The 21417-nt window shown below is 47.2% G+C and overlaps 1 protein-coding gene across 1 annotated transcript in view; it reads right to left on the bottom strand.

Annotated features, from left to right (window-relative positions):
* The window catches only part of LOC147733145 (RH-like protein IC), a 298869-nt gene that overhangs the window by 174588 nt on the left and 102864 nt on the right, over window positions 1-21417 (bottom strand). The window contains exon 2 of the mRNA XM_086957688.1: window positions 10038-10224. Within this exon, the coding sequence (XP_086813814.1) occupies window positions 10038-10224 (187 nt within the window). The remainder of the gene's footprint in view (window positions 1-10037; window positions 10225-21417) is intronic.

The raw sequence follows: 21417 nt of genomic DNA, 5'->3' as shown, positions 1-21417 counted from the left end.
GAAGTTGAACTTCATGGTAATTTGTAAACATTTTGAAAAATGCAAAGTTCCATTTTACACACAAACATGCCCTTAGGGCATGTGTGTGTGCAAGATGTACCCATATGCAGATTTCAGGGGTGCAACAGGGTGTCCAAATTGCAATCTCAATTTGCGATTCTCTAATTGAGAATCGCAAATTGAGATTGTCTTCCCATTCATTCCTATGGGCCTCCATATATCAACAATGGAGGAATGACATGGACAACACCATTGTGGCGGAAAGAGCGGTATACATGCATAGGGGATACCCTAAGAAGTGGTCTAGAATATGGGGCAAGTGGAACTAATTTAAAGGGAATATATGTTAACCCCCAAGGGCAGAGTCGATCTCGTATGTCAGTGTATAATGGGTGTCGTCTATATACTGGTGTTTTGCTATGTGATTAAACGCGGTTCTGGGCATGCTGCAAGGAAAAAAGGTGTCTAGGTTCACACAGGAGCAACAAAGGTTTAGAATATACTGTATGATAAGAAGCAAGTACCTTCACGTATTATGCTGTAAAGATGGAACAAGTGGATTATATGTTATTATGTTTGTAAAATCAATAAAATATTTTCAACAAAAAAAAAAAACACAGCTTTACTCCACCTATCCCCAACCTCCCCTTACCTCCCCTTACCCACTAGTTGCTAGACCATACCGTCTCGCTGGCCCATAGGAATGAATAGGGAGGTATTGCTTAATTGCGACTCGCAATTTACGAGTCGCAAATAAGGAATTTTAAGAAATCGCTATTTTTTTAATGATTTCTTCATGCATAGCATTTTGCTATTCCTTATTAGCTAATCGTTATTTTTCGCTAATAAGGAATAGCAAAATGGGTTCTTGATGCATCTTGGGGCTAACCATTAGACAGGCAGCTACAGGAGGCCTCACAACTAGAAGACAGACTCCTTACTGACTACATGAACACAAAAGCTCCTAAACCTATCGTAAAATTATAAATAACCAACTGGTCCCCACAGCGGCCCTATGGGATCACTGGCAGGATGACATAGGGACGCTGGACGACTTGGACTGGCAGGAGGCATTAGCATCTCCATGAGAGGTGGCGATATCAACTCAACTCAAACTGGTACAGCTAAAGATCCTTCATCGCATATATTATATGCGCACTATGATGCATAAACTGGGACGACCGACGACCCCCTATGCTTATGACAATGCAGGATACCAGGTACATTCTTTCACATAATATGGCAATGTTTGAAGATTGTATCTTATTGGGAAAAAGTGATGTGTGTAATTTCGAGGGTGGGGGAAGCGGTGGTCCCACTGGAGCCAAAAAAGTGCCTCCTCAACATTTGGGAACCAACAGATTTGAACATGAGTATGCAGGACTGGGCGCCGTTGGGGTTCGGGGCTGTCCCCCATATATCAACAATGGAGGAATGACATGGACAACACCATTGTGGCGGAAAGAGCGGTATACATGCATAGGGGATACCCTAAGAAGTGGTCTAGAATATGGGGCAAGTGGAACTAATTTAAAGGGAATATATGTTAACCCCCAAGGGCAGAGTCTATCTCGTATGTCAGTGTATAATGGGTGTCGTCTATATACTGGTGTTTTGCTATGTGATTAAACGCGGTTCTGGGCATGCTGCAAGGAAAAAAGGTGTCTAGGTTCACACAGGAGCAACAAAGGTTTAGAATATACTGTATGATAAGAAGCAAGTACCTTCACGTATTATGCTGTAAAGATGGAACAAGTGGATTATATGTTATTATGTTTGTAAAATCAATAAAATATTTTCAACAAAAAAAAAAACACAGCTTTACTCCACCTATCCCCAACCTCCCCTTACCTCCCCTTACCCACTAGTTGCTAGACCATACCGTCTCGCAGCACTATTGCATAAGGACTCCCTCTCACAGGTTTGGATCCCCACGGACTCTGCACCGACTCATTACATAACTATATAGCCACTCAAACAGATCAACTCTGAGAACATGCATAACGATCTCCTCTCTTCATCTCTCCCCCCCCCCCCCCATTTTGTGTATTGAGGATTTGTACGATGTTTGTCGGTTACTCTACAACAGTTTGTTGGAGTGCTACAAATTACAATTTATAGACAAGGGTCATAACTACATAATATCCGACAACTATGTGACCAAAGAAGCACCAAAGATCCTTTATCAGATAAGAAGATGTTATCAATGTATGTCTGTTGTTTTTCCCCTAGTAAAGCATTTATAAAATAAAAATAAAAAGTAAGCTGACACAGATTTGCCATCACATTTTTCATTGTTAAATATTATTAAAAGCTTTCCCAAGACAGTCGTATAAGAATGTGCCATATTTGACAATTTTGACCTCTTTTATTTTCTCTGACAACTATATTGAGCCTAATGCTTTTTCAAAGCGGAGTTGGCCAGTTCATTTCCTGCCTACAGTTGCACCAGTTTTAGCACTCTAATATTAATTGATCGGAGAAGGTTTATGGCCCCGATATACATTTATATTGCATGTGTTTTGTAGGCATAATACTCCTATTTACGTAGCCTCTCCAGAACCTTCTGCAGATTTTTGTTTTTGGTTTCCATATGGTAGGACACCTGCTAACATTTGCTGTGGGTGTGATCGGACGTAGTTATCCTTAGTACCAGTGTCAATATCTAGTGTGTCTTATTCAGTTGTCATTGATTGCTAGCGCCACATAAATGGCCAGAGGTGTGGTACTGGAAGCTGTGAATTCTTCTGCCCTACCCTAACATGGGCGTAAACATTGGGCCTCATTTATGAAAAGTGACGCATCGCTGCGTGAAAACAGCGATGCGTCACTTTTCACTGCGCACTCCTTGCGACACCAATGATGCGTCATATTTAATGTATGACCCATCATGTCGCAAGGACTTACAGATACGTCAGTATTTCTGACGCATCTGTAAGCGCAAAAGTGACGCATTGCTGGAGTGTGTCACAAAAGTGATGTAACTCCAGCAATGCGTCCTTTCACATGGGGAAAACCCAATGTGAAAGGGCTTGCGTCAGTCTTACGCCTGCTGTGAGGCAGGCGCAAGATTTTGACGCAACAGCATCCTAAAAGTGACGCAGTGAAATCTCATAGATTTCACTGCGTCACTATTACGAGGCTTTTTGTGGGGGAACGCCCCCTCTGCATACATTATACCTGACGCAGGTATAATGTGGCGCAGGGGTTTAAAAAGTGACGCATCTACCTAGATGCATCACTTTTTAAATATGGCGCAACAAGGCGCATTTTGTACGCCGCTGGTGCGTCACAAAAAGTGACGCACCGGCGGCGCAAAACTGACGCAAGGCCTCATAAATAAGGGCCATTGATTTAAGTGTTTCACTGTTAGCAAAGTCGAATGTCAGGTCTTAGTCTTGGAGGTTGGTTGTGGGGTAGAACATTAACCTCAAACAGCACAGGCATTCTTTGTAATAAAATCAGTGTTGAGGCAATGTTATCGTTTTTAAGAGAATGATGAGACTTGGTTTACTATTAAACATCATTTGCCTAGTAATACAGAGTATGGCCCTCATATGCTAGAGTCTGCATCAGGGTCATTGGATACTTTTTAGGGCGAAAACAGAAAAATCCCTTTGGGTACATTTCTTAACAGGGGGGAACCTGTCTGCAAGTAACATACACCCTGACTCTAACTATCATTCATCACTATCCACACATTTTAAGCTTGAACCATATGTAATAGGGAAAAACACATAACATTCAATGTTGGAAAAATATATCACAAAAATATATTGTTACAGAATTGTTCAATAAAAACCCGGGACTAACCCATCAGTCAATAAATTTGATATCACAGAAATTTATAAAAAGCACAATACCAGTAAAATATTAGTCACGATATGCATGAAAATATAAAAATATTGAGATAAACATAGGCTAGGCTGGAGAACTTAGTCTTAGCAATTTACACATCCGTTATCATGTCATATTATGGGCATGGAGATAAGCATTATATAGTTGGCTTTTTTGCCCCAATGCCCAATAGGCAGATTCTGTGTCAAGAAATGGCGTCGACGAGTTTCGATGGAGAAATCCATCTTTATCAAGACTTGGGTATAAGCACTCTGTATTTTGTTAAACAATTTTTCATGCAGACACCTGTTTGACTAGGGGAGACTCCCTTAGTTGTGGTCTTTCACACATGTTATCATAGGGGATATCAATAAAACTCCATCTTTTCATAAAAACTTTCTGCTTGACATAACAGAAATCGCCACTGGTATGAAGGTGGATTGTTTTTAAAATGCGGACCTTCTCTGTATTTATCGTTTTAACACAAAAACACAAGCGTAGTAGAATTTCTGTTTTCACTTTTGAAGTTCCCTATTCCCTTTGGCTGCAAGGGGGCCCCTCTCTTTCTGAACATACTTTTTAGGGCGACACTATACTCCTTACATTACACTCCACAGCACTACATAACAGTCCATAACATGCCATACCACTCAGCTCTACTCTACACCACTCTACGCCATGCCACCCAAGAATACAACACTCTACTCTACTTCAGAACACTTCACTCCACACCCCTTTACACCAATAACTTTTATGCATACTGAATAGCAGCCACACTAGTTTACAACATGGCTAAAACTTATTAGCAAAGCCATAGGCAACACCTATTGGCTATGCCAATGCTTGTATTTTCCATGCTGCCTAGGTGGGCCAGGTCCCGGGGGGAGGGGGGGGGGGGGGGTGGAGAGACAATTTATATAGATTTGGGGGATGGGGCCGAAATTGGCCTGGGGAGAGGGGCTTTTTGCCGCCTCCCCATTAAATATGGTGCAGGACCCTGGGGATGGGATCCCAAGGGTTAAAAGTGACCTAGGATTCATGAAGCATTTTTTGGTGATTTAAAAAGCCTCTTTGTTAGGCCTAGTACCCCAAATCGCCCTCGAGCACCTCTACCCCCTAGATGGTACTCAGGGGAATGTAGACAGACCCGCCTGGACCTGGGTAGAGCGATCAAAACTGGGCCTAGTTCGAAAATCCGACTTGCTAGAGCTGCCTATAAAAAGGCTGTCTCTAAAGCCAGACGGAACTGGGACAAGCAAAGGTGGAGCGATTGAAAGGAGGCAGGATATCATAAAGATATGCGAAAGTTCTGGAATGTTTACAAGTGGGGTGTGGATGGTAACCCTGAGAAACCCCAGAATTGGGTCCCACGTGTCCAATGGGTACCTTACTTTGAGTCGCAATACGCGAAGGGTGACGTTTTAAATCCTTCCCCGGAGATTCCACTCTTGCCATTTACGGAGGATCCATTCACTCTGAAAGATGTGGAACGTGCCCTAGACCTAGTGATCCCTGGCAGAGCGCCAGGTATCAATGGTATACCCGCTAATTTATTTTTGCAGGGCAGGGACTCTTGGGGCCCATATATACTCCTTTTGTCAAATATGATTGCCAAGGGTGCACCCATACCGAAATCATGGCTCGGGGCTGAAATTATTCCCGTCTTTAAAAAGGGGTACAAATCCTTGCCTGGAAATAATCGGCCGATCAGCCTGATTGACACCTCACAATCTTTGGCAGGCTGATCCTAGAAAAAATACTGGCATGGGAACGGGACCATAATATCTTGTCCAATTTACAAGCAGGTTTTAGAACATCTATTAGCACTGTCGACCAGGTATTACATTTTACAATGTTGTACTGGAAGACTATGACATTTGGCCGCGGCAGTCTTTACGCCACCTTTATAGACTTGAGAGTGGCCTTCGACCTGGTTCCCGGCTCAACTTTTTGGAACGTCCTTAAAGACATGGGTTTACCTGGACCTTTACTCTCACTGGTAAAAAAACTCCATGACCTAAATTTCGCCCAGATTAGAAGGGGTAGTCCCGGCAATGTTACAACTCAGTTCCCTGTCGAATCTGGAGTCCGGCAGGGCTGTGTATTGGCCCCAACTTTTTTTTCCCTTTACATTAATGATGTTGCTAGAATACTAGTTAATTCCAATGTTGATGCCCCAATTCTTGCAGGAGCCAAAATCCCTATTTTAATGTTTGCCGACGATTGCCTCATAGTAGCAAAAACCCCAAGTGGGTTGCAAAAGGCCCTGAAGCTCTTTGATGAATTTTGCACCACACGGGGTTTAGAAGTTAATGTACTAAAATCTAAGTTTATGACTTTTAATGCTCCAAAAAGTTTTAAAGGTTCAGTTACCATGAATGACCGCCCCTTGGAGAGGGTCCAGGCCTTCAGTTATCTAGGTGTGTGTATCCAGAATGATCTATGCTGGGGACATGAGAACCTCAGGGAAATTACGGTGTCTGAAAACTCATTTTTACGGAACTTAATTAAATTACCTCAGAGCACCCCCCTGACTCCCCTCTTTTATGACTTAGGGCTGTCTCCAATAGCTATTATTGAATCCTCAGGGAAATGACGGTGTCTGAAAACTCATTTTTACGGAACTTAATTAAATTACCTCAGAGCACCCCCCTGACTCCCCTCTTTTATGACTTAGGGCTGTCTCCAATAGCTATTATTGAATCCTTATGCCCAGTTTTATACTGGAGGCGGATCTGGACCACGTCAGAACTGGCCACTTACTCTCGGGTCTGCTGGATATAATTACTAGTGGTAACTCCCATAAAATTAAATGGCTGGTGCATGTACGGGGCATGCTATGTGAATTAGGCCTCAAAGAACTATGGGAGGATCCACTGAACTCAAATTTTCCTCCAAAGAAGGTACTCAAGGACCTCTACTGGAAGTCCTAGGCTACCAAGCTTTTTAGGAAAACAGACCCTTGTTCCCTGACCGGTATGTTTCTGATTATCAAAGAAAGCCCGAACTTGGAAGACTTCTGGGACACTATCATGAATCCCCTGGATCGCAAACTCTACTTTCAATTGAGAGTTGGGAGCTTGCCTGTAAGGGCTTTTACTAGCAGATGGTCTACAGGAGACAAGCCTTCGTGTCCAGGATGCCCGGCGCTTTCGGAAACTATCGGACACTTGTTGTTCGAATGTCCAGCTTACGTTGCCCCCCGCCGGTTCTATCTGCGCCCAATGTGCAGGTTACTAGGCCCCAATAGTGGACTCGTTGCTCTAAGAATTATTTGTACCTGCACTAATATGACTGTATATGTAGCCACAGCATTAGATCTAAATTGCTTGTAAACTTATTTTGTTCATGGATGCAGATTTGCTATATTTATTCCTTGTGCAACATGTCCAGTTTTAAGAGTCTTTTATCTGTTTCTACATTTATAAAACAATTTTCAACTGTATTTATCTATTTTAAAATCAAACTTATATGTAATGTAGGCTTTTATGACAATTCGTCGAATAAAGCTTGCTTGACTGACTGACTGACTGACCTGGGAATGATTTCTCCTGCCCCTACCCTAAACAATGCACCAGGTTGCTGTGGATGGGACCCCTGGTGCCAAAAGAGGGCCAGGGAGGGGGCCTGCGAGTTGACTGAATGTGGGGGATTGACTGCAGGGCAGGCCGCAGGATAGGCAATGCAGCCTAATCCCCGCCGTGCACGTGCCCTAAGGTAACTATACCTCGCACCCTCGCCATGCACTTCTAATTACCACACATATTACATCAGTCATGATATCTTCTATAACATCAATGATAAAATCACTGCAACATTTAAAGTAACATTTTTGATGAGAAAACTGTGCATGGTGGGCGCAAGTTATAGTTTCTTGAGATAACTATAACTGCTGAATTTCTATGGTTCTGAACCTAACTATAACGTCCCTGTAACCTTTGAGTTGTGAATACATATATTCTCGTGAGCAAGCCTCAGGTAGAGGTGAAACGCGTCAGGCGTTTTTTGGTTGCAAATAAAGACGCTTTAAACTTGAAATCTGTCTCGAGTGAGTGCATCTAAAATCCTGCTAATAGAAGATTAACCAAAGCCTTGATATATATATATATGTATGTATGTATGTATATATATATATATATATATACACTTATTTATTTACAAAAAGAAAAAGCAACCATGGTTAAAGTGACTTTATAGTTAGGTATGGTAATATGTTACTTTGCATTTTTTTTAAACGTTGAAATTCACTGAAAACCACGGTGATACGGGAGTTAAACTTAGGTGAAAATGTCAGTTAACACATACCTTTACTCATTAAATAAATAAATAATTAAAAAAAAACACTGAATTCACCAGTTACAATTGTCTCAACTATAAATCATGCCCTAAAGTAACTATAACGTTGCCTTCCTCATGCACAATTTCTTATCAATTATGTAATTTCAAATGTGGCTTGATGTGAGCTTTACCACTCCCGCCAAGGCATAGCAAACTGTGCTCTGCTTCTAGCAAGCAAAAGCAAAAAAAAATTCTTGCTTGCTAGAAGCAAAGCACAATTGCTTTTACACAGAGGGAGCTGCAAGGTCAGCAGCTCCCTTTGTGTAAAAGCAATGCCAGCTCCCGCAGGAGGTGGGGAGCCGGCAGGGACCAAGGGGCCTTCAGGCTCCCCAATGGTTCCCATTTTGCTGAGTTCCAGGTGCCTGGGTGGGACCAGGTCCCCTAAAATAGAAGTCAGGTCAGGGAGATAGGGGGATGGGGTCCCCAGCCCAGGAGTAATATAAAAAAAATATTTTTCAAAAGGCATGCCCGAGGGAATAGGATTCCGGGGCCAAAAATGGCCCTCCTTCTAATACATAAAAAAAATAGAAAGAAAAAAAAACGAATAGCAAGTCGCCGGAGACCTGCCCCCTTTCACCACTCCTCTGAAAACATGCCTCCTGGCACAAACTGGTTGGTGGTTTAAGACCCCTTGGCTACAGCAGGTCCATCACTGATGACATCATCCACAGAACCACTCACTCACACACTCAGACCCCATACAACGTCTTTTATGCCCACTCCGACACAACCACTCACACACCCATATCAGTATTCACACACCCACTCACTCTTCCATAGAGTCACTCCCACACCCACTCACTCGTACAGTTACTCACACAAACTTTTACTCACCCATACAGCCAATCATAAAACCACTCACTTGTATAGCCACTCACTTAACCACACTCTCACTCATACAGCTACTCACATACCTACTTATTTACCTACACAGTCAATTGCACACCCACTCACTAACCCAAACGGTTTCTCAAAACAGCCACTCACTCACTCATACAAGCACTTGCACACTTGCTTACACACCCACACAACCACTTACACACCTATTCACGCATCCATAAAAGCACTCACACATCTGCTCACTCACCCATACAGCCATTAACACAGACACTTACTCTACAATACAGCCACCCACATACCAACTCACTTAACCAAACACCCACTCAAACAGCCACTCGGTCACCCCTACATCCACTTACACACCTAGTCACTCACTCATACAGCCATTCAGACACCAACTCACTCACCCATACAGTCACTACACACCCACTTTAGAACTCATAGAGCCACTCACACACCACTCACTCACCCATACAGCCATTGACACACCCACTCACTCCCCAATACCGCCACTCACACATCATCTCACTCACCCACACAGCTACTCGCACACCCACTTATATACCCATACATCCACTTACACACCATACACACATCAGTCACACAGCCACTCACATAATATATGTTAGAAGTAGAATTACTCAGTAGTAGTATACCTAATATACTAATTTAACTTTTGTGGTAGGTTAGTATGTATGTTTAACATCCATAAACTCTTAAAACCACTCACACTCACTGGATAATGTCATCAGTGATGTCATTTGAGATGTCATTTTAGATGTTATCAGTGATGTCACTGACCATGTCATGAGTGATGTAATATGTGAGGTTCTAAGCAGTGCATTGCGTGGGAGTGAGGTATAGTTAGCTCAGATAACTAGAACTGCTGCATTTCTATGGCTTTGTATGAGTAAAATATGAGCCTAACTATAATGTCTCTATAAGAGAAAGAGCTGTACTAAATCTTTAGTATGTTGTCAAATCTAAATCAATTCACCAAATATATTCACGGGGTAACTTACCTCATGAGGTTTATCGACATAATCCCGTTGTGGAATCTGAACAATAACCCATCCATGATTACAGCCCACTGGACGCCAACTGCAGCGATGAGGAGATTAAACGCAATGCCACTAAATCCGTATCGTCTTAAAAAGGCAAACAGGAAGCCAAAGCCAAGGAAAATCATAACGTTGATGTCTTGAAATGCTACAGATAAGGAGAGAGGATAATAACATAGCTTACGTCCGTTTTATTCATGCTTTATAATAACAGGCAACACAACACTTCTGGTTTTGTTTACTTTTATCACATTAACAAAAAAAATGTGTAAGAAAGTAGGGTGTACAGCCTTTCAAAGCGCCACTCAGGCAATGATCAAAAACACCTGATAAACGTCAAATGTCTTTTTCCCGAATATACAGTTTTTGATTGATCCACAAAATTGTGTCAAAACCTTAAGATTTGAGATTTGTAATCTTGCAAATTGTCAGCAGGACGAAATAACCTGGTGCCATGTACACACTATGTACTGTACTCCACAGGCCAAAATGTATTTTCTTTTTTTTTCACAACAAGTTTATTGATAAAGACGGGCACATGAAATAGGGTGGCACCCCACAACCAGGATGATACCACCAGAGATTATGATACAATTGCAACAGAGGACCAAGTGTCCAATCGAGGAACCAATGCAAATCAAGGATACAAGAAAACATTCATCCCACCTTTACCCCTTTAGTTTCTACCCACCCAACTCCCAGAACCCTCCCTGGAACCCGCCCTAACCCCATGCATGTGTGTGCAAACTGTGTTGTTGTAAGTTCCTGATGTGGCAATTTGAGGCGCAAGATGCGGGCTCACCTGACACTATGGGACTATAGGTCTTCCTCTTGTTCCGCCGGGGGGTCCAGCGTTAAGCCCCTGTAGTCCGCCCACCTCTTCCATACCCTAAAGTGCTTGCGAGGGCATCCCCGTGCTTCAAAAATCGGTCGCTCCAGACCCATACAGAAGTCTATACCAGCCTTCCATGCACTCAGGGGGGGGGGGCCACACATCCTTCCATGCTCGGGCCAGGTCTCTTTTGGCTACCACTAGCCCTAGGAGTTGCTTGTAGATGTTGCCACCCACCCCTCCAGAATATGCAGCAGGCCCAGGCGATGAGTGCGGGGGAGGGTCCATCCCAGCACCTCCGACAGGCAGCTCCATATACCTCTCCAGAAGCCAACCAGTCTGGGGCACGACCATACTGTGTGAAGTAGCGTGCCCACCTCCATCCCACATCGCAGACACTCCGGGGACTCAATCAGACCCACTTTCCACAAACGCTCACGGGTGTAGTAGGCCCTATAGAGAATCTTGAATTGTATGAGTCGAAACCGTATTGCAATAGCCGCCCCCCTCGGGGACTCTAGGGCCTCCCGCCAATCATCCTCATCTAACGGACCGATATCCGCCTCCCACGTTGTCTTCAGCGGAAGAAGAGTGGAGGAGCAGTGGGTGACCATTGTCTGGTAAATACGCGACACTTTTTTATCCCCAAGGTCGCCCATGAAAACCTTCGCCTCAATCGGGCTGAATTCAGGGAGTGAGTCAAGATTAGCAATATTGGGCGTCAGGGCGTGCCGGAGTTGCAGGTAACGAAAAAATTGAGATTTGGGCATATCAAACTCGGTGCGAAGCGCTTGGAAGGACTTGAGCGTCGTCCCGGACATCACCTGACCTAGCTGCGAGATACCTATTGCGTCCCAGCCATCGAAACCTGATAGCTTAGACAGTTCTGTTAGTATGCCGTTAGGCCACAGCGGCGTTTCCGCGGTCAGCCTGCCCCACCAGCCCATGCGGCGCAAGGCCTGCCGCCAGATAGCAAAGACGAGCCTAGTGACCCTCGGCAACGAGCGGCGCAGCCGGGGTGAGTAAAGGATGGTGTGAAGCGAATTATCCCCCATCAATGTGTGTTCTCCACCGTCACCATACAACCATTCGTTCAGAATCAGGAGATGAGCGGCTTGATAGTAGGACTGCAGGTCCGAGGTGGCCAAGCCCCCACAGTAGGTGGACAAAAAGCACGTACGCAGTGCCACCCTGGCTGCTCCTCCAGCCCAGAGAAAGCGGCCTAAGACCGAGTTGACCTGCCTAAACCACTGGGGTGATATCGGATAGGGATGGTTCTGCAGCGGGTAGAGCAGGCGCGGGAGTGCAACCATCTTGAAAATCGCAGATCTGCCAAAAATTGACAGGGGCATTCGAGACCAAGTTTTTACATCGGTCTGGACCCGCTCCCAGACGGGCAGTAGGTTGCGTTCCCAGGCAATGTCCGCCGAGTCGGAGAGAAACACTCCCAGGTACTTCAGACCATCCATAGCCCTCCGCAGTCCTGACGCCCAGGGATCTGATACTGCGCCTCCTCCCAGCACCCATAGAGTGGATTTATGCAGGTTTAGGTATAAGCCTGAGGCCTCCCCGAACAGTTGCATAACTTCCAGTACACGCGGGCCCGAGCGCTGCAAGTCTGTAAGAAAGAATAGGACATCATCTGCGTATAACGCGATTCTATCCGAAAGGGTGGCATTCCACACAAAACCTCGTATCAGCGCATCAAGGCGCACCCTGGCAGCCAGGGGCTCCATGGCCAGAGCAAATAGGTAGGGGGAGAGAGGACACCCCTGTCTGGTCCCACGGCCAATGCTAAATGTCTCTGACACCGCCCCTGCGACCCGCACCGAGGCAGTGATGTCTGTGTAGAGGAGCTTGATATATGACAAAAACACTGGGCCCAGGTTGAGACAAGGCAAGAGTGCGAATAAATACGACCAGCTAACAGAGTCAAAGGCCTTGTTAATGTCAGCCAGCAATAATGCCGCTTGGTCCCCCGAGGCCCCAATGGCGTCAATCGCCGCTTGAGCACGACGGATGTTATGTCTCGTTGCCCTGTGGGGCATGAATCCGGCCTGGTCTGAGTGGACCAGATCAGTGATATGTGGAGAAAGTCGGTTCGCCAGGGCCTTGGCCAAGATCTTAGCCTCAATATTAATTAAGGAGATGGGCCTATACGAATCATGACTATCGGGGGGTCTACCAGGCTTCTGAAAGACTACTATTTCAGCATGGCGCCAGTCCGGGGGCATTACGCCCCGTTCACGTGCCACCTCAAGCGCTCGGCGATAATGTGGCCCCAGTTGTACATGAAATTTTTTGAAAAACTCACATGGGTATCCATTTGGGCCAGGGGCCTTCCCAGCATTGAGTTGTCCTAGGGCGTCGCCCAGCTCCTCCGCTGTAAGCGGTGCATCTAGGGCCTTCCTGGTCTCATCCGATAGTTGTACAGGCGGCAATTCTGCGATAAACTGGGCCAGCTCGTCCCCTGACAATTGGTCACGCGGGGCGTACTGGGCTGTAAAATAGGCGGCGAAGCTCGCCGCCAACTCGCGTGGGTTGGTCAGGACCTCCCCACTATCATCTGCGAGACCCGGCAGCGTGAGGGGCTGGAGGCTGTGCTGGCACAGTCTATGGAGCATTGAGCATGACTTGTCCCCCCATTGGTACACTCTACTTCTTGTGGCCAGCCACGCCTGTTTGGCTTCATCCATCAACATGGATGCGTACGATTGCTGTGCCTGCAGAAGCAGCCGTAGCCCGACGTCGTCGCTCCCCTCACAGTTCTCCTGTTCCAGGGTCGTCACTCGCGCAGCCGCCTCCGTAATCAGTTCTCGACGCCTCCGACGGGCCGCGGAGCACCAAGCGATATCTACTCCCCGTATGGTAGGCTTCATAGCCTCCCACACCACTTCCACATCGGCCCCCTCCTCTAGGTTTTCGCGCCAGTAGTGGTCTATGGTTTCACGCAGGTGATTAGCATAAGCGGGTTGCAGGAGATGCCACGAGGACATTCTCCATCGAAACGGCTATCTTTCCCGAAGGAGGTCTACTTTGACTGAGACTGGGGAGTGGTCGGACAGACCCCTCGGCAAGATGTCAGCGCTCTTCACCCTGCACAAGCACTCTCTAGGAACAAACACACAGTCCAGCCGCGAGAAGGAGCCATGCACTGCTGAGACATAGGTATACTTGCGTACTGCAGGGTGCATATGCAGCCAAGCATCCACCCAGCCCAGCCCCTCAATCATAGCGTGCAGTTTGGTGGGTGGGGGGGAAGGGGGGGGGGGGGGTTTCAGTCACCACTTGGCGCCTCCGGCGATCCACACATATGTCCATCACGTCATTCCAATCCCCCCCAACTACCGCCAGTGACCCGGATATCTCCTCCCACACAGCAAACAGCCTCTCAGCCAGGGCCCACTGCAGAGGGGGGGGCGGGGGGGGGCATAGACACTCCCAAACACCACAGACTCCGTGCCCACCATGCCCTTAACAAAGAGGTAACGACCCTGAGGATCAACCCACTGCTTCTCGTGGATGTATGCCACCCTGCGGTGTATCAAAATGGCCACTCCCCTAGACCCCCTGGAAAACCCCGCATGGAAAACCTGCTGATAACCAAACCTCTGCAGGCCCAGGACCTTCGTGCCCATCATGTGAGTTTCCTGGAGCAAAAGCACATCAGCAACTTCCTTTTTCCCCCAGCGCAGCACTGCCCCACGTTTAATTTTGTCCAGTAGACCCCTGACATTCCACGTAATCACCCGTAGAGAGTCTTCGGGGAGTCCATGAGTCGTGTCAGCCATAGTCCATTGGGATCCACCATGCAGGCCCCTTGCGCCAACACCACCCATCGCACATCGTACAGAACATCATTGCGAAACACACATGCAGTCCCCCCCCAGCCCCAACATCCCAACCCGACTGAACCCCCCACCCCCCCTCTCCACCTGCTACCCCCAAAACACCCACCAACCCCACAGTCCCACAATCCCAAACAGTCCCCATCCCCAACTCAGCAGCCACTGTCCCGGCCACCCTTGCCCCGCCTCCCCCCACCCTATACCTCAAAGAACCATGAAGTGCCTGACGCGGCATGGGTAGTCCCGAGACCGAAACAGAGGGCCCGGGCCCACCCATACCAATGGATCCCAACATCCCCAGAAAGAAAACAGTGAACTCACCCCCCCTCCCTTAGTGTCCCTCTCACTGATGGGAGAGTGGTAGCCCCTATCATGTAGTCCCGAACCCCCCACCCCACAACTCCATCCACAAGCAGTAGACAGTAGCAGTGCAGCCCGAAGGCAGCGATAAGGCTATCAGGCCAACGAGCCCCAGGCGACCTGGCACATCCAGCTAGGATTTGCGGCATTAAAGGCAGAAGAGGGAGCCGAAGCTCCAGAGTCTTCAGTGATCCGTTCCAGACTGCTCCGAATCCTCGGGTCTACCACTGTCCTGCGTGCCATGGACTGAGGCCGAGCGCTTGTGTGATTTGGAGCGCTTGTTTCGTCTGTTCTTCGCCGTCTGGTCTCTCTGTGCCCGCGGCGACCCCTCGGGGGAGCCCGGATTAAGCCCTGGTTGGGAATTCGGCCTGAGTCGCACCGTTTCATCTGTCCATTTGAAGAGGTCCTCCGGAGTATCAAAGAATAGTGTCTGTGATTGGAAGATCACTCTCAGACGCGCTGGGTACAGCAGGGAATACTGGAGCTTAAGACCTCGCAACTTCGCCTTTGCGGCCATGAAGGAGTGGCGCTGCTGCTGTACAAGTTTGGTGTAGTCAGGGAAAATCATTATCTTTCGGTTTTCATAGAGGATGGCTTCCCTGGCTCTAGCTTCCCGCAGTATGGCGTCTCTGTCATGATAATTCAGCAGCTTAGCGATTACCGCCCTAGGCCGTTCGCCCTCGGGTGGCCTTTGCGTCAAGGTGCGGTGTGCCCTTTCAATGACGAAGCAGGCAGATGGTGTCCCTGGGGGCATCCATGTCTCCAGCCACTGCGTGATAGATTGTTCCATGCTGCCCTTCTCACATCGTTCCGGAAAGCCAAGGAAACGGAGGTTGTTACGGCGTGCCCGCCCCTCTGCATCCTCCACACGGAGCGCTGTGTTGCGCTGCACAGCCTCCATCGCCGCCATTTTCTTTTTGAGGGTACTCACGTCTTCCTCCACAACCGACACCCTGGATTCGGCCTCCGTAATACGTGCCACGGCATTCCTCAAGTCTTGGCGCAACAGGGTCACGTCTGCGCCAACTGCCCCTATTTTGGCGTCCAGCATGTCCCTCGATTGAGTGATGGCCGCCATAAGGGCTGCATTGTCCGGCCCCCCTCCAGGTGGACCACCCCCCGATGGTCCAGGGCCCCCACTGGGTCCCGTAAATTTATCGATCGTCACTTGCTTTGTGAGACCTCCACCTCCTCTGGTCATAGCTGCCACGGTCACAGGGGCCACGCAGGAGCGAAGAGATATACGGGACCACAGCTGCGTGTGCTAAAGTTCAGCCAAAGGGACCAACAGACAGTCGCTGGCTCCTGGGAGGGGAGTCCAGGAAGAGTCACTCCGGTATGGCCCAGTGTCGGATTCAGAGCAGGGCGGACTGCAGCCACTGCCCCCAAGAGCTGCCCCCCCAGCCGCCGATGGCCAGGGCCCCCCGCGACCAGTGTCGCTCTCCCTGAAGGTGTGTGGACCCACTGCGTCCCGCGCCACCGCGCCGGTGTCCCCTCTGGTCCGCGGGCCTGGGGGGGGGGTGGGGGGAGGGCCACTACTCACTGTTGCTACCAGTCGGGCCGAAGATCAGCTGTGCCCCGGTCCGTCCACCGCTGATCAGGTTCGCCAGGACGTCTGCCTCCCTCCGAGGCCGCAGGCCCCCGGTGGACACGGGGCCGCGAAAATCGAGGTCCCGGCTGCGCCTGGGCCACCAGGCCGCCGCAGCTGCTCCAGTCCGTTCGTTGCGCCTGCACCTCCTCCAGGCCCAGCCGGGCCACTGGAGAAGAATCGCCAGCAGTCTCTCGGCCTCAGGATGAGTGGACGCCGCGGCCGTCACTGGGCCAGTCAGCTCACTCCACGGCTCCTCCAAAATCGAGGCCCGGCTGCTCCTCAGTGCACCAGGCCGCACCTCTCACTTCGCTGCCCAGCCCGGTTCAGGAGCGCGGAATCACCGCCGAGTATACCGGATGGTCCCTGGCGCCGCTGGCAACATTAGCCCCGTTTCGGTTGCAGGTTTGTGGGCTCGGGGACCAGGATAAATAGCCGGATTAATGGCGGGCCGGCGGGAGCTCTAGCAAGCTGCGACCGCCATCTCCGCTTGCGTAGCCACGCCCCCCTCGCCAAAATGTATTTTCAACTCACATTCAACTTTCTGTTTTTAGACGTAGACTAAAAATTCTGATGACCTTTGCATTGTGGAAGGAGCTTAAGTTAGGATCATTTCTAATTTACAACTGAGGACCCTACATAGAATATGAAAGATTTGATCTTAATGAACTAACAAAACTCACAACCTTGATGGAATAGGGGACTCAGGCCACAAAAAGCAAAGTCAGTAGACCAGTGGAGCACCAAGTTATTGTGTTATTGTAATTTGTTTAAGATTGTGTGTCAATGAAGACACTTCAATTGCTTGGATCTTTTAAAGTTTGCTTAGTGGAAACCTACTCAATAACAACTTTGTGCTGTTGTGAGTACACCAAAGATCACATGTGTGTAATCTTCCAAGAAAATGTAAATGAAAAGGTAATTTTCAAATATCTAAGCAAAAATAATTCACCTTTGCCACGTCTGGGATAATCTTATGTCAAAATTCTTGCCAAATAAAATTCAGTTCCTTGATTGTTTTCTCTGTCTCCGCAATAAGCAAAAAAAATATCTCAATGTAAATGTAAATTGATACTTGTATAGCGCACTACTCACCCGCAAGGGTCTCAAGGCACTTGTACGAATACCGCTGTGGAACCCATCCTGGCTATCCCTGTGAGGCGTCCACTCCTGGGCACCACCAAGGTGGAGGCCAGGCATCCTTAGCGTTGTGGGGGCCGTTGTGGAGATTAAGCAAGCTATTGCCCAGAGTTACAGAGTGGGACTCCATGATTGGAATAGGCACCGAGGCGAGAATTATCAGGTCCGTGGAATTTTTGAGCCCAAGACCCGCCGAGGCGGGGAATTGAACCCTGGCCCCAGGCTAGACCTCTGCATCAGGGTCTGCCGCTGTAATCATTGAGCCACACTTCTCCATGTGCAATAACATTTCTAAACTACTTTTCCAAAAGACTCTCGAACTCAAAATCTGAAGCTCATTTGTGAATCCTGTGACTCTTGACTTCTAAAAGCAATCAAATTAATCAGAAGTAGAGCCAATTTTGAGGTCACTCAATCCATTCACATTGGAGTAGCACAAAGTTGAAAAAGCCTTGAATAAAATACCTTTCATCATAAGATGTCAAACATTGATTGATGTGGCTTAACGTTTCATGGCTTATGTACAAATAGCCAGAAACCGGTCCTAGGATGCTTGATTCAGGCCCAGGGAAGACATGGCTTGGCAGTTCAGGCTGGACTGTTCCCATGAGGCACAGGGTCAAGGCTGATTTGCATATGGCCATGTCTGAACTGGGGTGGTGTGGTGAGCAAACAAACAATGGATTTAGTCCCAGATCTCTGTACTGGGGTGAATGTATGACACTGTTCTGCATTCTGTCCATCAACTGTTGTTTTTGCAATTGTCACCCCGAGTGGGACGGGTATGCTCAGACGTGAGTCTCGTGTGCTCCACGCCACTAGAGTCAAGCTATCCCGGCTGAAGACGGCTGATAGCCAGAAACCGGCCCTAGGATGCTTGATTCCAGTCCAGGAAAGACATGGCTTGGCAGTTTGGGCTGGACTGTTCCCATGAGGCACAGGGTCAAGGCTGATTTACATATGGCCATGTCTGAACTGGGGAGGTGTGGTGAGCAAAAAAACTATGGATTTATTCCCAGATCTCTGTACTGGGGTGAATGTATGACATTGTTCTGCATTCTGTCCATCAACTGTTGTTTTTGCAATTGTCACCCCGAGTGGGACGGGTATCCTCAGACGTGAGTCCCGTGCTCTCCACGCCACTAGAGTCAAGCTATGCTGGCTGAAGATGGCTGATAGCCAGAAACCGGTGCTAGGATGCTTGATTCCGGTCCACGGAAGACATGGCTTGGCAGTTCGGGCTGGACTGTTCCCATGAGGCACAGGATCAAGGCTGATTTGCATATGTCCATGTCTGAACTGGGGTGGTGTCGTGAGCAAAGAAACGATGGATTTAGTCCCAGATCTCTGTACTGGTGTGAATGTATGAAATTGTTCTGCATTCTGTCCATCAACTGTTGTTTTTGCAATTGTCACCCCGAGTGGGACGGGTATGCTCAGACTTGAGTTCCGTGCTCTCCACGCCACTAGAGTAATACTATCCTGGCTGAAGACGGCTGATAGCCAGAAACCGGTCCTAGGATGCTTGATTCCGGTCCAGGGAAGACATGGCTTGGCAGTTCGGGCTGGAATGTTCCCATGAGGCACAGGGTCAAGGCTGATTTGCATATGGCCATGTCTGAACTGGGGTGGTGTAGTGAGCAAAAAAACAATGGATTTAGTCCCAGATCTCTGTACTGGGGTGAATGTATGACATTGTTCTGCATTCTGTCCATCAACTGTTGTTTTTGCAATTGTCACCCCGAGTGGGACGGGTATGCTCAGACGTGAGTCCCATGCCCTCCACGCCACTAGAGTCAAGCTATCCTGGCTAAAGACGGCTGATAGCCAGAAACCGGTCCTAGGATGCTTGATTCCGGTCCAGGTTAGACATGGCTTGGCAGTTCGGGCTGGGCTGTTCCCATGAGGCACAGGGTCAAGGCGGATTTGCGTATTGCCATGTCTGCACTGGAGTGGTGTGGTGAGCAAAAAAACGATGGATTTAGTCCCAGATCTCTGTACTGGGGTGAATGTATGACATTGTTCTGCATTCTGTCCATCAACTGTTGTTTTTGCAATTATAATAACAGGCAACACAACACTTCTGATTTTGTTTACTTTTATCACATTAACAAAAAAAATGTGTAAGAAAGTAGGGTGTACAGCCTTTCAAAGTCCCACTCAGGCAATGATCAAAACGCCTGTTAAAAGTCAAATGTCTTTGCCCGAATATACAGTTTTTGATTGATCCACAAAACCTTAAGATTTGAGATTTGTAATCTTGCAAATTGTCAGCAGGACGAAATAACCCGGTGCCATGTACACACTATGTACTGTACTCCACAGGCCAAAATGTATTTTCAACTCACAATCAACTTTCTGTTTTTAGAAGTAGACTAAAAATTCTGATGACCTTTGCATTGTGGAAGGAGCTTAAGTTAGGATCAGTTCTAATTTACAACTGAGGCCCCTGGATAGAATATGAAAGATTTGATCTTAATAAACTAACAAAACTCACAACCTTGATGGAGTAGGGGACTCAGGCCACAAAAAGCAAAGTCAGTAGACCAGTGGAACACGAAGTTATTGTGTTATTGTAATTTGTTTAAGATTGTGTGTCAATGAAGACAATTCAATTGCTTGGATCTTTTAAAGTTTGCTTAGTGGAAACTTACTCAATAACAACTTTGTGCTGTTGTGAGTACACCGAAGATCACATTTGTGTAATCTTACAAGAAAATGTAAATGAAAAGTTAATTTTCAAATATTTAAGCAAAAATAATTCACCTTTGCCACGTCTGGAATGATCTTATGTTAACATTCTTGCCACATAAAATTCAGTTCCTTGATTGTTTTCTCTGTCTCCGCATTAAGGAAACAAGAAAGCAAAAAATATCTCAATGTGCAATAACATTTCAAATCTACTTTTCCGAAAGACTCTCGAACTCAAAATCTGATGCTCATTTGTGAATCCTGTGACTCTTGACTTCTAAAAGCAATCAAATTAATCAGAGGTAGAGCCAGTTTTGAGGTCACTCAATCCATTCACGTTGGAGTAGCACAAAGTTGGAAAAGCCTTGAATAAAATAACTTTCATCATAAGATGTCAAACATTGATTGATGTGGCTTAACCTTTCATGGCTCATGTACAAAATGAAAACGACAGAGTGGAACAATCATCTATTGGTACCATACAAATTGATTAGAAAGGGGTTAATTTTTAATATACATCTGCCTTTGCAGCAAAACTAGTATTTGGTTAAGCAGATATAAGCCAGCTGTGGCTGTGTAAGCAGAAGCCATAATTTACAAGTTTTACATGATGCACTGTTCTTATATACCATCACTTTTTAGGTTGACCCTGGGCTGTGCGTGCGCTGCTCTGCAAGGCAAGCTGTATTTGAGTATAGACTTGAAGCCCCACCCACTCTCCGCCCATATTTGTCATTGGCTTGTGTAATTGTCCTTCATAAATGCTGGCTTCTGATTCGCTAATAGGCTTGCTAGTCCCTCCTTAGTACTGCCTTGTCTTCATTTGTAACCTCTAATGAGGACTTTTCCTTCTGTTGTTACACGGTATGTCTTATTAGTCTG

Source organism: Lissotriton vulgaris, chromosome 2_1, assembly GCF_964263255.1.
Source record: "Lissotriton vulgaris chromosome 2_1, aLisVul1.2, whole genome shotgun sequence".
In the NCBI taxonomy this organism is placed as follows: Eukaryota; Metazoa; Chordata; class Amphibia; order Caudata; family Salamandridae; genus Lissotriton; species Lissotriton vulgaris.
The sequence above is the reverse complement of the archived record's forward strand: the minus strand, read 5'-3'. Positions and strand labels throughout refer to the sequence as shown.